The sequence below is a fragment of the Amblyraja radiata genome, chromosome 7 (assembly GCF_010909765.2).
Source record: "Amblyraja radiata isolate CabotCenter1 chromosome 7, sAmbRad1.1.pri, whole genome shotgun sequence".
NCBI lineage: Eukaryota > Metazoa > Chordata > Chondrichthyes > Rajiformes > Rajidae > Amblyraja > Amblyraja radiata.
This window is the reverse complement of record NC_045962.1, coordinates 37,750,085-37,764,761: the sequence shown is the minus strand read 5'-3', so window position 1 is coordinate 37,764,761 and position 14,677 is coordinate 37,750,085. Positions and strand designations below refer to the sequence as shown.

The 14,677-nt window shown below is 40.3% G+C and overlaps 1 protein-coding gene across 1 annotated transcript in view; it reads right to left on the bottom strand.

Annotated features, from left to right (window-relative positions):
* Window positions 1–14,677, bottom strand: part of lancl1 (LanC like 1) — a 50,794-nt gene that overhangs the window by 20,474 nt on the left and 15,643 nt on the right. The window contains exons 3-6 of the mRNA XM_033024207.1: window positions 12,835–13,042; window positions 8,024–8,171; window positions 4,315–4,458; window positions 618–800 (exon numbers count right to left, since the gene is read on the bottom strand). Of these exons, the coding sequence (XP_032880098.1) occupies window positions 618–800; window positions 4,315–4,458; window positions 8,024–8,171; window positions 12,835–13,042 (683 nt within the window). The remainder of the gene's footprint in view (window positions 1–617; window positions 801–4,314; window positions 4,459–8,023; window positions 8,172–12,834; window positions 13,043–14,677) is intronic.

Below are 14,677 nucleotides of genomic sequence, written 5' to 3'. Positions count from 1 at the left end.
GGTTATGCAGGATTACAATGAGATCTTGATCAACTGGGTCAATGTGCTAAGGAATGGCAGATGGAGTTTAATTCAGATAAATGCAAGGTGTTGCATTTTGATAAGTTAACCCAGGCAGGACTCACAAAGTAGTAGAGCACTAGAGAGTGTGGTGAAATAGTGAGACCAGGGGTGCAGATACATAGTTCCACAAAATTAGCGATTAGTGAAGATGTTTGGCACGTTTGCCTTAATCGATCATATTTGGTTTAGTTTTGAGATACAGCATAGAAACAGGCCCTTTGGTCCACGAAGTCCATGCAGACCATTGATCACCTGTTATTGAGTATAGGAGTTGAGTCGTCATGTATAATTGCAAAAAATGTTCGGATGGTGACATTTGGAGTACTCTGTATTTCTGGTCTCCCTGCAACAGGAAGTGTGGGCGCATGCAAAGAGGTTATTAGGTTTATTTAAAAGCCATTAACTGCTTGAAAACAGGTCTACTGAACACAGTGACAAAGAACAGTTTATGAACTCTAAATTACAGATCTGCCTCTACCCAAACTGTAAAGATGTTAAATGTAAACAAGAACATTTTAATCCATGATACTACTTGCAGGCATAAACAAGAATACCTTATAAGCCTGTATGAGCATGTAAATTACTCCAGGCGACCCATGGCACCAGTGAACTAGATTATCTCTGGATTCGCCTATACTTGCAGGATAATTGCCCGATGAAAATTTCTGTTGACAAACATAATCCACACTGGGCTTCACCATTTTAAGAAGTGTATCTTGATCAATCCCGAATTCTGGCTAAAGAGAAAGAGGAACAACAACGGAATAAATATTTTCTCTTACTATGAAAGTCAAATGTAATATTAAGACTGCATGCATAATATTCGATGAAGCACTAAAGCATTGCCTGTGTCTGTGCTCTATACTTCGAAGACTATGAAAATATGACAAGAGGAAAATAGTTAACAAGAGGAAACATGAAATTAGGCAGCTTTCTATTTTACAAACATTTTTAAAAACGTTTTTACTTCATTTCCTTTTGTTCAATTAATTTCAAATTGCATTTGATACACTAGATGGCAGTCTGTTCCACTGCATGTTCTTGCTAAACGAAAAACATATGACCCATGCCTCATATAGTTTTATGTACACAAATGATTAAAAAACAGAGCAAAAAAACATTGAAAGCACACACACCTTTAGGAAGTATTGAGGGAGAACAGTATTGATTTACCATAATAATAACTTGAGTAAATAACAAAAACTTGAAAGAAAACCAAGGCCTTTCCCTAGTGAAATAAAAGTACATTTATGTCCACAAAACATCTACCTCAATTGTAATTAATGCAATGGCAATTTCTAATTTTAAATCTGAAATGTTAACCAAAAGGTTAACCAAGATTGAACAAGAGAGGAGACTTGATATAAAAGTATGAGAGATATAAAGTGGATGACCACAGCTCTTTCCTCAAGGCAGAGGATTCTAAAACTAGAGGACATAGATTTAAGGTGATAAGGAAAAGCTTTAAAAGGGACCTGAATTTAGCCATTGGGTGTGGGATATGCTTATTCTGCACTACTGTAACTATGCAGGGGAAGACAATGCTTTATTTTAATCGGTCCTCATTGAAACTCTCGGGAAGATGCAAGTGGTCACTTCCTGTATTAACGCATTGATAAAGACATATTCCTGTCATTTAAAATATTCTTCAAGATAGACACAAAATGCTGGGGTAACTCTGGGACAGGCAGCATCTCTGGAGAGAAGGAATAGGTGACGTTTCTGGTTGAGACCTTTCTTCAGACTGATTGTTCAAGATATACTTGTTTTGTTTTGTCAACTATGATTCTGGATGTTTGTATATCCAGGAAGCCACCCTTCAACACATAAAATAACACTATTCTGGGTGTCTGGGTTTTATGTCCAGAACTCCTTGGATGATCCACTCTTATTTGATCTGTATCTGTTCTTATGATGAGGCTTTATGCCACAATATCTGAAATGTCCTTCTGGAAACATGCTTCCCTCCCTACTAAGTTTGATGGAGCCCTCATTCACATTTCCTCCACCTGCCAGACTTCTTCTCTCATTCCCTTCCACCAAGACAGCACAGACATAGAGACTCCTTGGGCCTTATCTTTCACCCCAATAGCCTTCACATTCAGCATGTGAACCTATGCCATTTCTTCCAGGTACAATGTGATCCTTCTACCAGTCACATCTTCCCCATTCCACTTCTTTCTACTTTCCGCAGATGTGATTTGTGGTGCGGCGGCAGTTGCACAGCAGTAGAGTTGCTGCCTAACAGTGCCAGAGACCCAGGTTCAACCTGTAAGGGTTATCATCGGTCGGCGCAGAGTTAGTGGGCCAAAGAGCCTGTTTCCACGCTGTATCTTTAAACTAAACTAACCTCGTTTGCTAACTCCTACACTCCCACTCCTCCCCACTTACATGTACCTTCTCCAACATCATCTTTTGCACTTGGTGGTCTCAATATGTCCTTCTCTACACTAGCTAGACCAAATGTAGATGCGGTGTCCATTTGGCGAGCACTTACACTCTGTCTGCAGTGCCTATCAGTTTAGTTTATTATTATTGTCACATGTACTGAGGTACAGTGAAAAGCTTTTTGTTGCCTGCTACCCAGACAAATAAATGACTATACATGATTACAATCTAGCTGTCCACAGGGTACTGACACAGGATAAAGGGTATAACATTTAGTGAAGAAATACTGCTGATGAAATGAAGACAAAAGAGTAACGGTTGTAATGTATGACAGCAGATTCTTTTCTGAGACCAGCACGCAAAATGTCTGGCTTTGGCATGATTTCAGCATCCAGTTACATGCCATTTCAACTCCCTTTCCATTACCACAGCAACTTGTCAATCCTTGTCCTCCTTCACTGCCAGAATGAGACCAAATGTAAACTAGAAGAATAGCACCTCATATTCCACCAGGGTAGTCTGCAATCCAACGGTATGAATACTGCATTTTCCAATTTCAGGTAATCCACACTCACTATGCTCCTTTCTCCCTCTATCTTGTCCCTCACCCCCAACCTTGTCATCCAGTTTAATTTCCTTCCTCCGCCTGGTTACATCGCCCACACAGTATAAATTCAGCTTCGCCCATTCCCTCTCCTAACGACTTCCATGTGCTCATCATCCCTCCTTTATCTGGTTCCACATAACTTTCCTTCCTGATCAGATTACAGTAAATGCAGGCTCTTGTGTTTCCACCCATCAGCTTCCAGCCTTCTCTCCATCTCTACTCAGCTCCACCTTTCCGTTTTCTCTTTCTTCATAATTCTAACTTTCACCCACCAGCCATTGTCTCCGACTCTGCCTGTCCTCCTTCACCTGGCGCAATCTTCCCATCATGTCCTCCTCACTAGATTCCATCCGTCACTTGTCAGCCCCTGCCTTACCCCTCCCCTCACTTCTTTATGCTGACTACCTCCCTTCTGCACTCGCAGTTCTTATTCAAAGTCTTGACACTGTGTCTCACAAATTTGATTTGAGTTTTTTGAAAAAGAAACCGAGAAGGTTGACGAGGGCGTAGTCTATTTGGACTTTAAAAAGATCTTTGATAAGGTTATGTATGGTAGGTTTAATTTAGTTAAGTTTAGAGATAAGGCATGGAAACAGGCTTTTTGACAACTGAGTCCACACTACCATTGATCACCCTTTTACACCAGTTCAATGCTATCCCACTTTCTCAACTGCTCCCTACAGACTTGGGGCAATTTACAGAGACCAATAGATAGATAGATAGATAGATAGATAGATAGATAGGGCGAATACACAGTCTTTTCTCTGAGCAGGGGTATCAAGAACTGAAGGTTAGGTTTAAGGTGAGAGCGGAAAAATTTATAAGGAACCCAAGGGTCGATGTCCCCCAGAGATGCTACCTGACGAGTTACTCCTGCACTTTGTGTTCTCTGCAAGACTCCAGCACCTGCAGTTCCTTGTGTCCATATTTTGAACAAATATCTATTGTTTCAGGATTCTGGCTAATCATTATATTAAGTTAGAAGCAACCAGGTGCTTTTATTTAAATATATTTAACAAATCTAATTTGGCTCAAATCAATATATTAATGTTTACAACAGTCTTTACAAAGCATGTTCCTAACATTCATCAGACTGTTTACTCTGATCTTTGCCATTACCAATTTCTCTGTCATCTATGACAACTAAAGCAAAAACCTGAAGGACAGCTTGAAACAAAGAATGGCATATGCACTGCTGATAATGTACACTGCATTTTACTTCACCCACTTCAAAAGATGAGGATTTAGCCACATACCTGCATCAGGAAATAATAGATTCCTGCCAAACCATGAGCTGCTCCAACATAATGCTCCTGATACCACTCATACATCAATGGACAGCTGGAAAATCTTTTTTTGCCGCCCAATTTTTCTCCAGATGTTACAACGTCACTACAGATCTTGAAAGATTGAAATAAGTTTTACTATTTTTTGACTTGGTATATTTGCTGTTAAATGTCAGCACAAGCACAAATTTAGCAGAAAAAACATGATCAATTAATTAAAACCTTCGGTTCAGTGTATCAATGGCTTCGCGACAATTTTTCACCTTCTGAATGCTTGGAGAAAGTGGATGACCATAGCTCTTTCCTCAAGGCGAACAGGAGAACAAAAAAAGGCATCACTTAGGCTAGTACTGGGACTGACATTGTGCTAAGGGTTTGGATGGGGCCGAATCTCTTAAGTGTGTTCAGGAAAAATGTATCTCCAAAGACAAGTATGTAGATAAATTGGCTTGGTAAATGTAAAAAATTATCCCTAGTGTGTGTAGGAAAGTGTGCGGGGTCGCTGGTCGGCGCGGACCCGGTGGGCCGAAGGGCCTGTTTCCGCACTGTATCTCTAAACTAAACTAAACTTAATCTATCAATATGGAGATGACTGTACTACAGAAGGGGTAAAACCCAAACCATATCTTGGGAAATATGGCAGGGCAGTTGTTAATTCCCGGGTTGGCGGAACTGTCATATGCTGAGAGAATGGAGCGGTTGGGCTTGTTTACTCTGGAACTTAGAAGGATGAGAGGGAATCTTATTGAAACATATAAGATTATTAAGGGTTTGGACACGCTAGAGGCAGGAAACATGTTCCCAATGTTGGGGGAGTCCAGAACCAGGGTCCACAGTTTAAGAGTAAGGAGTAAGACAGTTAGAACGAAGATGAGGAAACACTTTTTCACACAGTGATGTGAGTCTGTGGAATTCTCTGCCTCAGAGGGCGGTGGAAGCAGGTTCTCTGGATACTTTCAAGAGAGAGCTAGATTGAGCTCTTAAAGATAGCGGAGTCAGGGGATATGGGGAGAAGGCAGGAACGGGGTGCAGTTGTGGATGATCAGCCATGATCACATTGAATGGTGGTGCTGGCTCGAAGGGCGAAATGGCCTACTCCCGCACCTATTGTCTATTGTTTGCAGGTAATAGGATGACTGCCAAGTGAGAGGCTTTTATAGTGAGATAGTGAGGATTCAGGGCCAACATGTTAGAGTGCAGGGCAACGCTGGTCACAAGAGATGGGGGGGAGATATTAAATGTATATTTCTATGTGGAGAAGATCATGGAAGATGAGGGATTGAACATAACTGAAATGTCTCAGACCATGTATCAATTACCACAGAGGAACTATTTGCAGTCTTATAGTGCATTAAGGTGGATAAATTGTTAGTGCCTGACCAATGCATCCTCTGACCATGCCGGAAGTTGAAGGGTAATTGCGGGAAATTACAGAGAAATGTGTATCATCTTTAGCCAGGTGAAGTTCCAGAAGATTGGAGGGTATTAATGTTATAACATTTTTAAAGACACGCAATAAGGATAAGCCAGGGAACTACTAGCTGGTGAGCCTGACAGGAAATGTATTGGAGGGGATTCTGAGGGATAGGATCTGTCAACATTTGGAAAGGCAGGGACTGATTAGTCAGCATGGCTTTGTGTGGGGGAAATCATCTCTCATAAATCTGATAGTTTTTTGAAGAGCTAACCAAGAGAACTCATGAGGACAGGGCAATGGATGATTTCTATTTGGACTCTAGCAAGGTCTTTGACAAGGTCCGACATGGTAGACTAGTCTGGAAGGTTAGATCACATGCAATCTAAGGGGAGATAATTAATTGGATTCAAAATTGCCTTGGAGGAAGGAGGTAAAGGGTAGTTATGCAGGATTGTCTTTCAGATTGGAGGCCAGTGACCAGTGGAGTGCCACAGGGGACAGTGCTAGGTTAACTGTTGTTTGCTATCTAAATGAATGGTTCGGATAATAATGTATATTTGTAAATTGTCAGTAAATTTGCAGATGACCCCAAAATTAGTGGCATGGCGAAAGACATCTTAAGTTTATAACAATATCAAAATCAGTTGAGAAGATGGGCCAAGGAATGGCAAATGAAATGTAACTGTTGAGTGTGAGGTGTGGTAGGGCAGCACTCAAACTGTCCAAGTAGGTGCCAAGCCAGGGCAAGACACGCGCAGTAAATAATAGAGCCCTGAAGAGTTTGAAACATAGAAACATAGAAAATAGGTGCAGGAGTAGGCCATTCGGCCCTTCGAGCCTGCACCGCCATTCAATATGATCATGGCTGATCATCCAACTCAGTATCCTGTACCTGCCTTCTCTCCATACTCCCTGATCCCTTTAGCCACAAGGGCCACATCTAACTCCCTCTTAAATATAGCCAATGAACTGGCCTCAACTACCTTCTGTGGCAGGGAATTCCAGAGATTCACCACTCTCTGTGTGAAAAATGTTTTTCTCATCTCGGTCCTAAAAGATTTCCCCCTTATCCTTAAACTGGGACCCCTTGTTCTGGAAAGAACAGAGAGATCTGGGAGAACAGGTTCATGGTTCCATAAAAGTGGCAATTCAGGTGGACAGGGAGGTGAAAAGGGCATTTGTGATGCAACTTGACAGTATATGGGATACAACAACAAGGAATCCTGCAATTGCATCTCTTGCCTCTCCTAATAACCTGAGATAAATCCCACCAGGCCATGTGGATTTATCCACCTTCATAATTTGAGTCCCCAACACCACTTCCTTCTTGATCTCAAATTGTCCTAGATCTCCTTCTGCTTGGTGAATACAGATGCAAAGTACTTTAGTCCCTCACCTACATCCTCCTACAGTCCAAAACAGAAATTCCTTCATCAATCTTCTTCATAACCACCTCATAAAACTCAAGTTATTGAGCGAAAATGGTAACCCAATAAATGCTGCTTCCAATTTACTCTCTCTAGCACCTGCTTAATAATGTTGTAATTTGCCTTATCCCAATTTAATACTTTTCCCAAAGGTCCAAACTTATCCTTATTCTTAAAACTTATGGAGATGTCATCACTGTTCCCAAAATGCTCTTCCACTGAAACACCAGTCACCTGACCAAGCTCGCTCCCCTATACAAGGTCCAGATACTGTTTTAAGGTTTTGACAATTTAGTGGATAATGCATAATGTAGAGGGGTCATGAGAAGTATTGATGAGGTAGAGCATGGTGTTATCAAAGTGGAACTTCAAGTCATTTATTGGATGATCTCGCTAAGTGGCAGCAATAAGAAATACAAATTGTATCGTAAGAAAAATTCTCATCATCTCTTGGCCAATCTTTGTTCTTAGTTTCGAGTGCTATAGAACATATGTTCAACACCTGAAATTCTATTCATTCAAACTTTTGAGTTAATTGCCCATTGGTCCAGACCCTAGCCACCTTTAATACAAATGATTAATGCTTGAGTGACTTCCAAAAACATCAGAATGGAGCTGCAAGATTAATTTTTTCAGGAAATGTTCTCTATATAATCGGTATAGATCAGAATGCGGGCAGGCAGCATCTCTGGAGAATGTGGACAGGTACATATCATGCACGTTCGACACAGTAAGCCTCTTATTTTTAGAATACATGCGAGAAAAGGTAATAAGCGAGAAAGATAAAATGCTTTATTGCAAAATTACTTATTACATGAGAAGAGAAGTACACTACCTCTTTCATGTGCTGCAAAGGGATCCTCTCACTGCCAAACTGTTCATTAACAAAATATAATGCATAAAGATAACCCATCCGACCATACAGCAGCTCATCTGGTAGTCTTGAATTTGATTTCACCACAGATTGATGTAGACGGAGAAGCCTATAACAAGTATATGTTTTTTTTAAATAGCAACATTTAGCAATTATAAATAAGAGCGATTATTGACTTTATTTCAAGATAAGACTGCTCAGAAGTCATGATGCATACCATATCCATTGAACATAGAACATTGTTACACAGGAACAGACCTTCAGCCCACAATGTGTATGCCGACCATGACGCCAATCAAAATTAATCCCATCTGCCTGCAGGTGGTCCATACCCCTCAATTCCCTGCCTATCTACTGTATGTGTTGCTAAATGCCTCTTAAATTATGCTATCATTTCTGCTTCCATCACCTCTCATGGCAATGCATTCCAAGCACCTGGCCTCACAAACCTCTCATACTTTCCCCCTCTCGCGTTAAATCTATGCCCTCTAGTATTTGACGGTCCACCCTCGGAAACAAAAACTGACCATCTTCCCTTTGTATGCCTCGACTAATTTTATACTTCTAACAGTTCGCCTCTCACCTTTTGACCCACCAGAACAAAACAATGCACATTTGTCCAATCTTAATCTGTCATTACAATGAGTCTGATGAAGGATGCTGACCGGAAACATTGCCTATCCATTCACTTCACAGATGCTGCCTGACCCACTGAATTACTCCAGCACTGTGTTTTATAACTTTCCTAATAGCTGAAACTTTTATTCATACCCAATAATCTCAAATCCAGCCAACATCCTGATTATCCTTTTCTGCACAATCTCCAAAGCCTCCACATCCCTCCTGTAATTTGACAGCCAGAACGGCACACAATACTCCAAATATGGCTGAACCAAAGTTTTATATAGCCACAATATGACTTCCCACTTCTATACTCAATGACTGATAAAGATATCAATGGTGTTTGACGGTACAACTTCTTTATCCCCCAGGCACGAGTTCCCACTTTCAGGAAAGTATGTGCTTACACCAGAAGACCTCTTAAGATCCTTCTTTACATCAATACTCTCCAGGGTCCTTGCATTAGACCTCCCAGAATGCAGCACTTAATTTTCCACGTTAAACCACTTCCGTTTCTCTGCACAAATTTCTAACTGATCTATATCTTGCTGTATCCTTTGATAACCTTCCTTGTCATCCACAATTCCACCAACATACTTTCAAAACATTGGCTACATTTTGTTTAAGGACTGCTTCTTGATCTACTTAGGGAGAACTAACATGGGTAGCACAATGAATGGTACAGCTACAGGGAGTACTGAGGGTCAGAGGTACCTTGGTATGCAAATCCAAAAATCCCTGAGTTTGTGACATAGGCAGATATGGCAATGAAGGAGCCATATGGAATACTTAGATGTTTACCTTCATAGGTTTACCAGGTAGAATTCAGAAAACATGGAAATACTGTGTACAGTTCTGGTCATCACAACATAGGAGATATGCAACACATAAACAGAAAATGCTGGAAATACTCAGCAGGTCCAATCTGAAAGATTGACACTGTTTTTCTTCCCACAGATGTGGCCTGACCTGCTGAGTATTTCCAATATTGTGTTTTTGTTTTGTAATTTCAAGTATCTGCAGATTTAAAAAAAAATCACTATTGGAAGGACATGATTGCGCTGGAAAGGGAGCAGGGGAGATTCGCCAGTTTGTTATCTGGGATTGAGTGCATAAATTATGGGGAGAGATCAAATGGTTTGATTTACTTTGAGTTGGGAAGGCTGAGGGGGAATCCAATTGAGTTACGCAAGGTTATCTTATAATGTTAGACAGTTGGAAACTTTTCTCCATGCAATAGGTGTCTAAAACATGACGGCATAGGTTTAGGGTAAGAATGCAAGAGATTTGAGGGGGATTTGAGGAAGATTTTTTTTTATCCGTTTGGTAATTGGATCTGGGACACTGCCTGTGTGCATGGTGGAAGCAGGCACTTTCACATTTAACTGTTGCATGACTCTAAGGGAAGAGTACAAAAATAAACATTCGGGCAAGACCATCAGGCTGCTTCACTAACAATTTAATTTTGGGAATAATATGTCTTTTTCTCTAGTTAGCAAGGAGAGAAAATCTGTCTTGCTAATATGTCTATCTCTCTAGTTATCGAGAGAAAATCTGTCTTGCTAATATGTCTTTCTCTCTAGTTAGCACAGCTTCACCTGAAATCAATATCCTCAGCAAAAAAATGGGAATGAAATATGTACAAGCTATATATTCTTCACAAGAAACTTTATAAATCCAGAGTACCTCCCTGATGCAGAGATAAAAATACAACCTTTGAAAGACATTATCAATTTATTGGTGATCTTATATATTTCGATTATGGGAATGGAAGTAGTACTTCAGATTGGAATAAATACCTTACCTTTTCCTTGCTATTTTAATAAATACTTCAAAACTGAACAAAGTTCAATGGCCGAGCAGGCAGTGCATAAAAGGCAGAAAGTTGTACAATTGATGTTTCTCAGAAGCTAAAGCCAGAGCTGACCCTTTGTTAAATCAGAAATCTTTGAACCATTCATATTGCACCACTGCTAGAAAAGATTAACCAAATAGTACACAACCATGCAATAGTGGCACTGAACTTTCAACATCGTAAGGATTAAATCAACCAAAATCAGTTTAAAAAATTCTGATCTTTACTTTATCAAATCTAATTGAGCAAGTCACCTACCTGCATTTTATTTAATTCATACTGATATTGATGCCATCACGGCATCAGTAACATTGCTTATATTAGTCACCATGGATTTTAACAAAATAAAACTCACTCTTTAACTCTGGTATAGCTTCTTTTGAAATATGATAACAATTTGTTTCATTAAACTAACATTAAACAAGTAAAGGGTTGTTGTCTTCATGAAATTTATTTTGGTCTAAGCAAACGTGGCAGATAATGGGATATACAATATTTACAAGTGTTTTTAATGGTAAGGTGTTATAAACACTTGTGGAAGGGCACAAAGAAATGTTGATGAACAGATAGATCTAGGGATCCCAGTGCATAGTTCCCAGAAAGTGGCAAAACTGGTCTGTAGACTGATGAAGAAGACAAAAAGCATGCTTGCCTTCACAGGTTGAGGCATTGAAAAGTGGGGACGTTTTGCTGCAACTTTACAAGCGGGGACAGATTTAAAAAGGCAACTCCACCTCAGGTGCTTTCAGCGTAGAGTTTGCAGATTCTCCCTGTGACTGCGTGGCTTTCCTCTGTGTGCTCTGGTCCCACATCTCAAAGACGTGCATATCTGTAGGTTAATTGGTCTCTGCAAATTTCTCTTGGTGGATGAGTAAGTGGAATAACATTGAACTGGCGTGAACTGATGATCAATGGTCGGTATGGACTCAGTGGGCCAAAGGGCCTGTTTCCATGTTGTACCTCTAAACTAAACTTTTTCCACATTAAGGGTGGATTGTACATGGAATGAGATGCCAGGCAAATGTAGAGGTGGAAACAATTACAATGATTAAAATATATTTAGACACATGGATAGGAGAAGTTTTGAGGGATGTGGGATGGCTCCAATAGACAACATCTAATATACAATATCAATAGATATTAATATCAATAGACAAGGTCAGGATGAATGAGTTGGGCCAAAGGGTCTGTTTCTGTACTGTATATAGTAAAGACTCTCTAACACGAGGGCATAGGCTTAGAGTGAGAGGAAGGAGATTTAAAGAGAATCTATGGGTTCAATCCAACCCCCACACACACACAGTGGGTGAAACCCTGAGGCAGTGGAATCAATTACAATGACTACGTTTATGAAGCATTTACAGATGCAAATACGCAAGGTACAGAGGACACCAACCGGCCTAATGCTGGAAAATGGGTAGTGTAGTTAGGAAAAAAAAGTTGACATGGTCATGGTTGGTTGAATTACCTTTTTGTGCTGTGTGACTCCATAACTCTAAAACAAACCAGCATAGATGAATTACTCCTAAACTTCTACCATTTTTTGGAACAGTCGTACAAGGAGGGCTTGGCCTGAGTCCTATTTTGCAATTGCTGTTATATAGCTGCAGCATAGCTGTTATTGGGACATTACATGGCATATCCCAAAATCTATATATTTCTGTTTTAAATAACACAATGGCTGAGCCTCTACAGCCCTCTGCGGCAGAGAATTCCAAAGATTCACTATCCCATATTTTCAGCTCCAAATGACCTCTACTTTATTCTGAAACCGTGACACCCGGTTCAACATTTCTGAACCAGACTACATCCACCACTTTAGCTCATGCTGTAGAGATATAGTATGGAATTGAGCCTTTCGGCCCACCAAGTCTAAACCATCCATCAATGAGACCATCTTTTACTTCTAAACTGTAGCAAACAATCCACAGTAGCATGAACTCTACTCAGTAAGAGCATATTGAACATTCCAGGAACCAGTCTAGTCAACCTATGTTGCATTCCCTCATTAGCATGTACGCAAGGATACCAAAACTGCTTATTGTACTTCAGAGGTAGTCTCACCAGAGCCCACCTGGTGGACAAGAGTTTCATCGAGATTATGGGTGTCAGGTATATGGAGGCATGGCCAGGAAGAAATTTATGCAAGATGCTGAGAATTTTTAAGGCATCAGAGGACTGGGAGCCAATGCTGATCTGCAAGGACCCGGGTAACGCTGCAGATTAGTAAAGATGTCCTGGTGAAGAAAAATTAAGAAAACTCCAAATTATAGTTATCTATCAAATCGATACTTACTTATTGATATAATTGTCCGATTCTTGTATTTGTTGCAACTTATGGTACACAACTGCAGCTACAGCCAGGGGTCCTGCATCACCGCACAGGAAGGTCACCACATGCCCAGTAAGGCCTTTCAGGCTTTGATTTACGTATTGGACAGCTTTTTGAAGATAATTTTGATCACCATACACATTGTGCAGATGCAGGTACAGCAAGGCAATCCCTGAAGAAATAAAGACATTGTTATGTACAAGAAGACATTAGGCATTTCAATGGTAAAACAATCTGGCATAAATTATTCCTGTGTCAGAGTCATTGGCTTAAAAAGAAACAACAAACTGTCCTAACCCTTCTCATGAAAAGGGTCAATAAACTTGATCAATTGTCACTCAGACTTTTCAAGTTTGGTACATTAAAATCCAAAGGATGACCTATGTGCAACTTTCACACTCTTATCAGTTGTTACAAATATTTGAGAACACGATTTTGATTTCTGTTTTTAAGGATCTGTAACCAACAAAATCAAGTTATTGACAAGCTGTAAATGCTATATCCATCGATGAAACTTGAATTACAGTAATAATTAGTTTGCCATAAAAATGAATGAAATGAAAACTATTAGCCTATAGAGACCTTGTTGGTACTCCAAAGTTTCATCAGCTGCTGTTATTGAATGGATTTACACTATTTAATATGATACAATGCGATTTACACTATTTAATACAAATAATAATTTGTAACATTACAATAACAGCATGTCAGAACACGTAATCAATTTGCTACACTGAATTGAGTCATACTCATACAATATCTTGTTAACAGCGATATTGCATCATCTAAACAGAAGGCTTTACTGAAGATGTGACTTGCTGCATTTGCGAGCACTCAAAACCATTGGTAATGGGTTTGAAACCCATTCCGGTACTGAAAACATTTATCTCGAAAACAGTCTAAAAACAATAATCTGAAAAATGTCAGCAAGTCATCTGAATGAGAGGTGTTTGAGGATGCGTGGTGGGAGGGGGGTGGGGGGGGGGGGGGGGGGAAGGGTAAGAGGGAAAAAAATAATAAATAAACAAAGTAAAACAGGGCAATGAAATGAGGGCACATAGAGTGGGTAAACGTGTGTATATAAAAAACTGTCAAATGCAGAGCTGTAGGAAATGCCTAGGTCAGGCAGTGCTAATATAGAGAGAAAGTTCAGTGTACTTGAAGCTGTAAAATTTGATATTGAGTGCTGAAGGCTACAACATGCCCAGATAAAGATGAAGTATTCCACAAGCTTAGATTGGGTCTAATTACAGTGCAGGCAGTCACAGACTGAATGGAAGTGGGGTGGATAATTAAAGTGGCAGGCAGCAAAAAGCTCAGGGTTACTGCTGTGAATTTATACACAGGTGCTCCACAAAGCAGTTACCTAATTTGTGCTTGGTTTCTAATATAAATGGGAACACATCATGAGCACTGAATGCGGTCCCGAATGGCCGCCGTGTCCTGGTGAATGTGGAGAGAGGGACTAGGACTAGGAGTTGGCGGTTGGCATAAACTGGTTTGTGACTGGATCAAATGGCAACTCAGGTAGGATTAGAGGATGACGAAGATCAAGATGATAGGGTTTTTGGTGACTGGACGTCAGTGTCTAGTCAGAGATCAGGGAGGAATCAAGGAGAAGGAGGAGTCATGGAGGTTGATCATGGAGCAAATCAACTCCTACCTCGACAAAAACCTGGACCCACTGCAGTTCGCATACCGCCACAACAGATCAACGGTGGATGCGATCTCGCTGGCCCTCCACTCCGCACTGGACCACTTGGACAACAAAAACTCATATGTCAGGCTGTTATTCATTGATTACAGC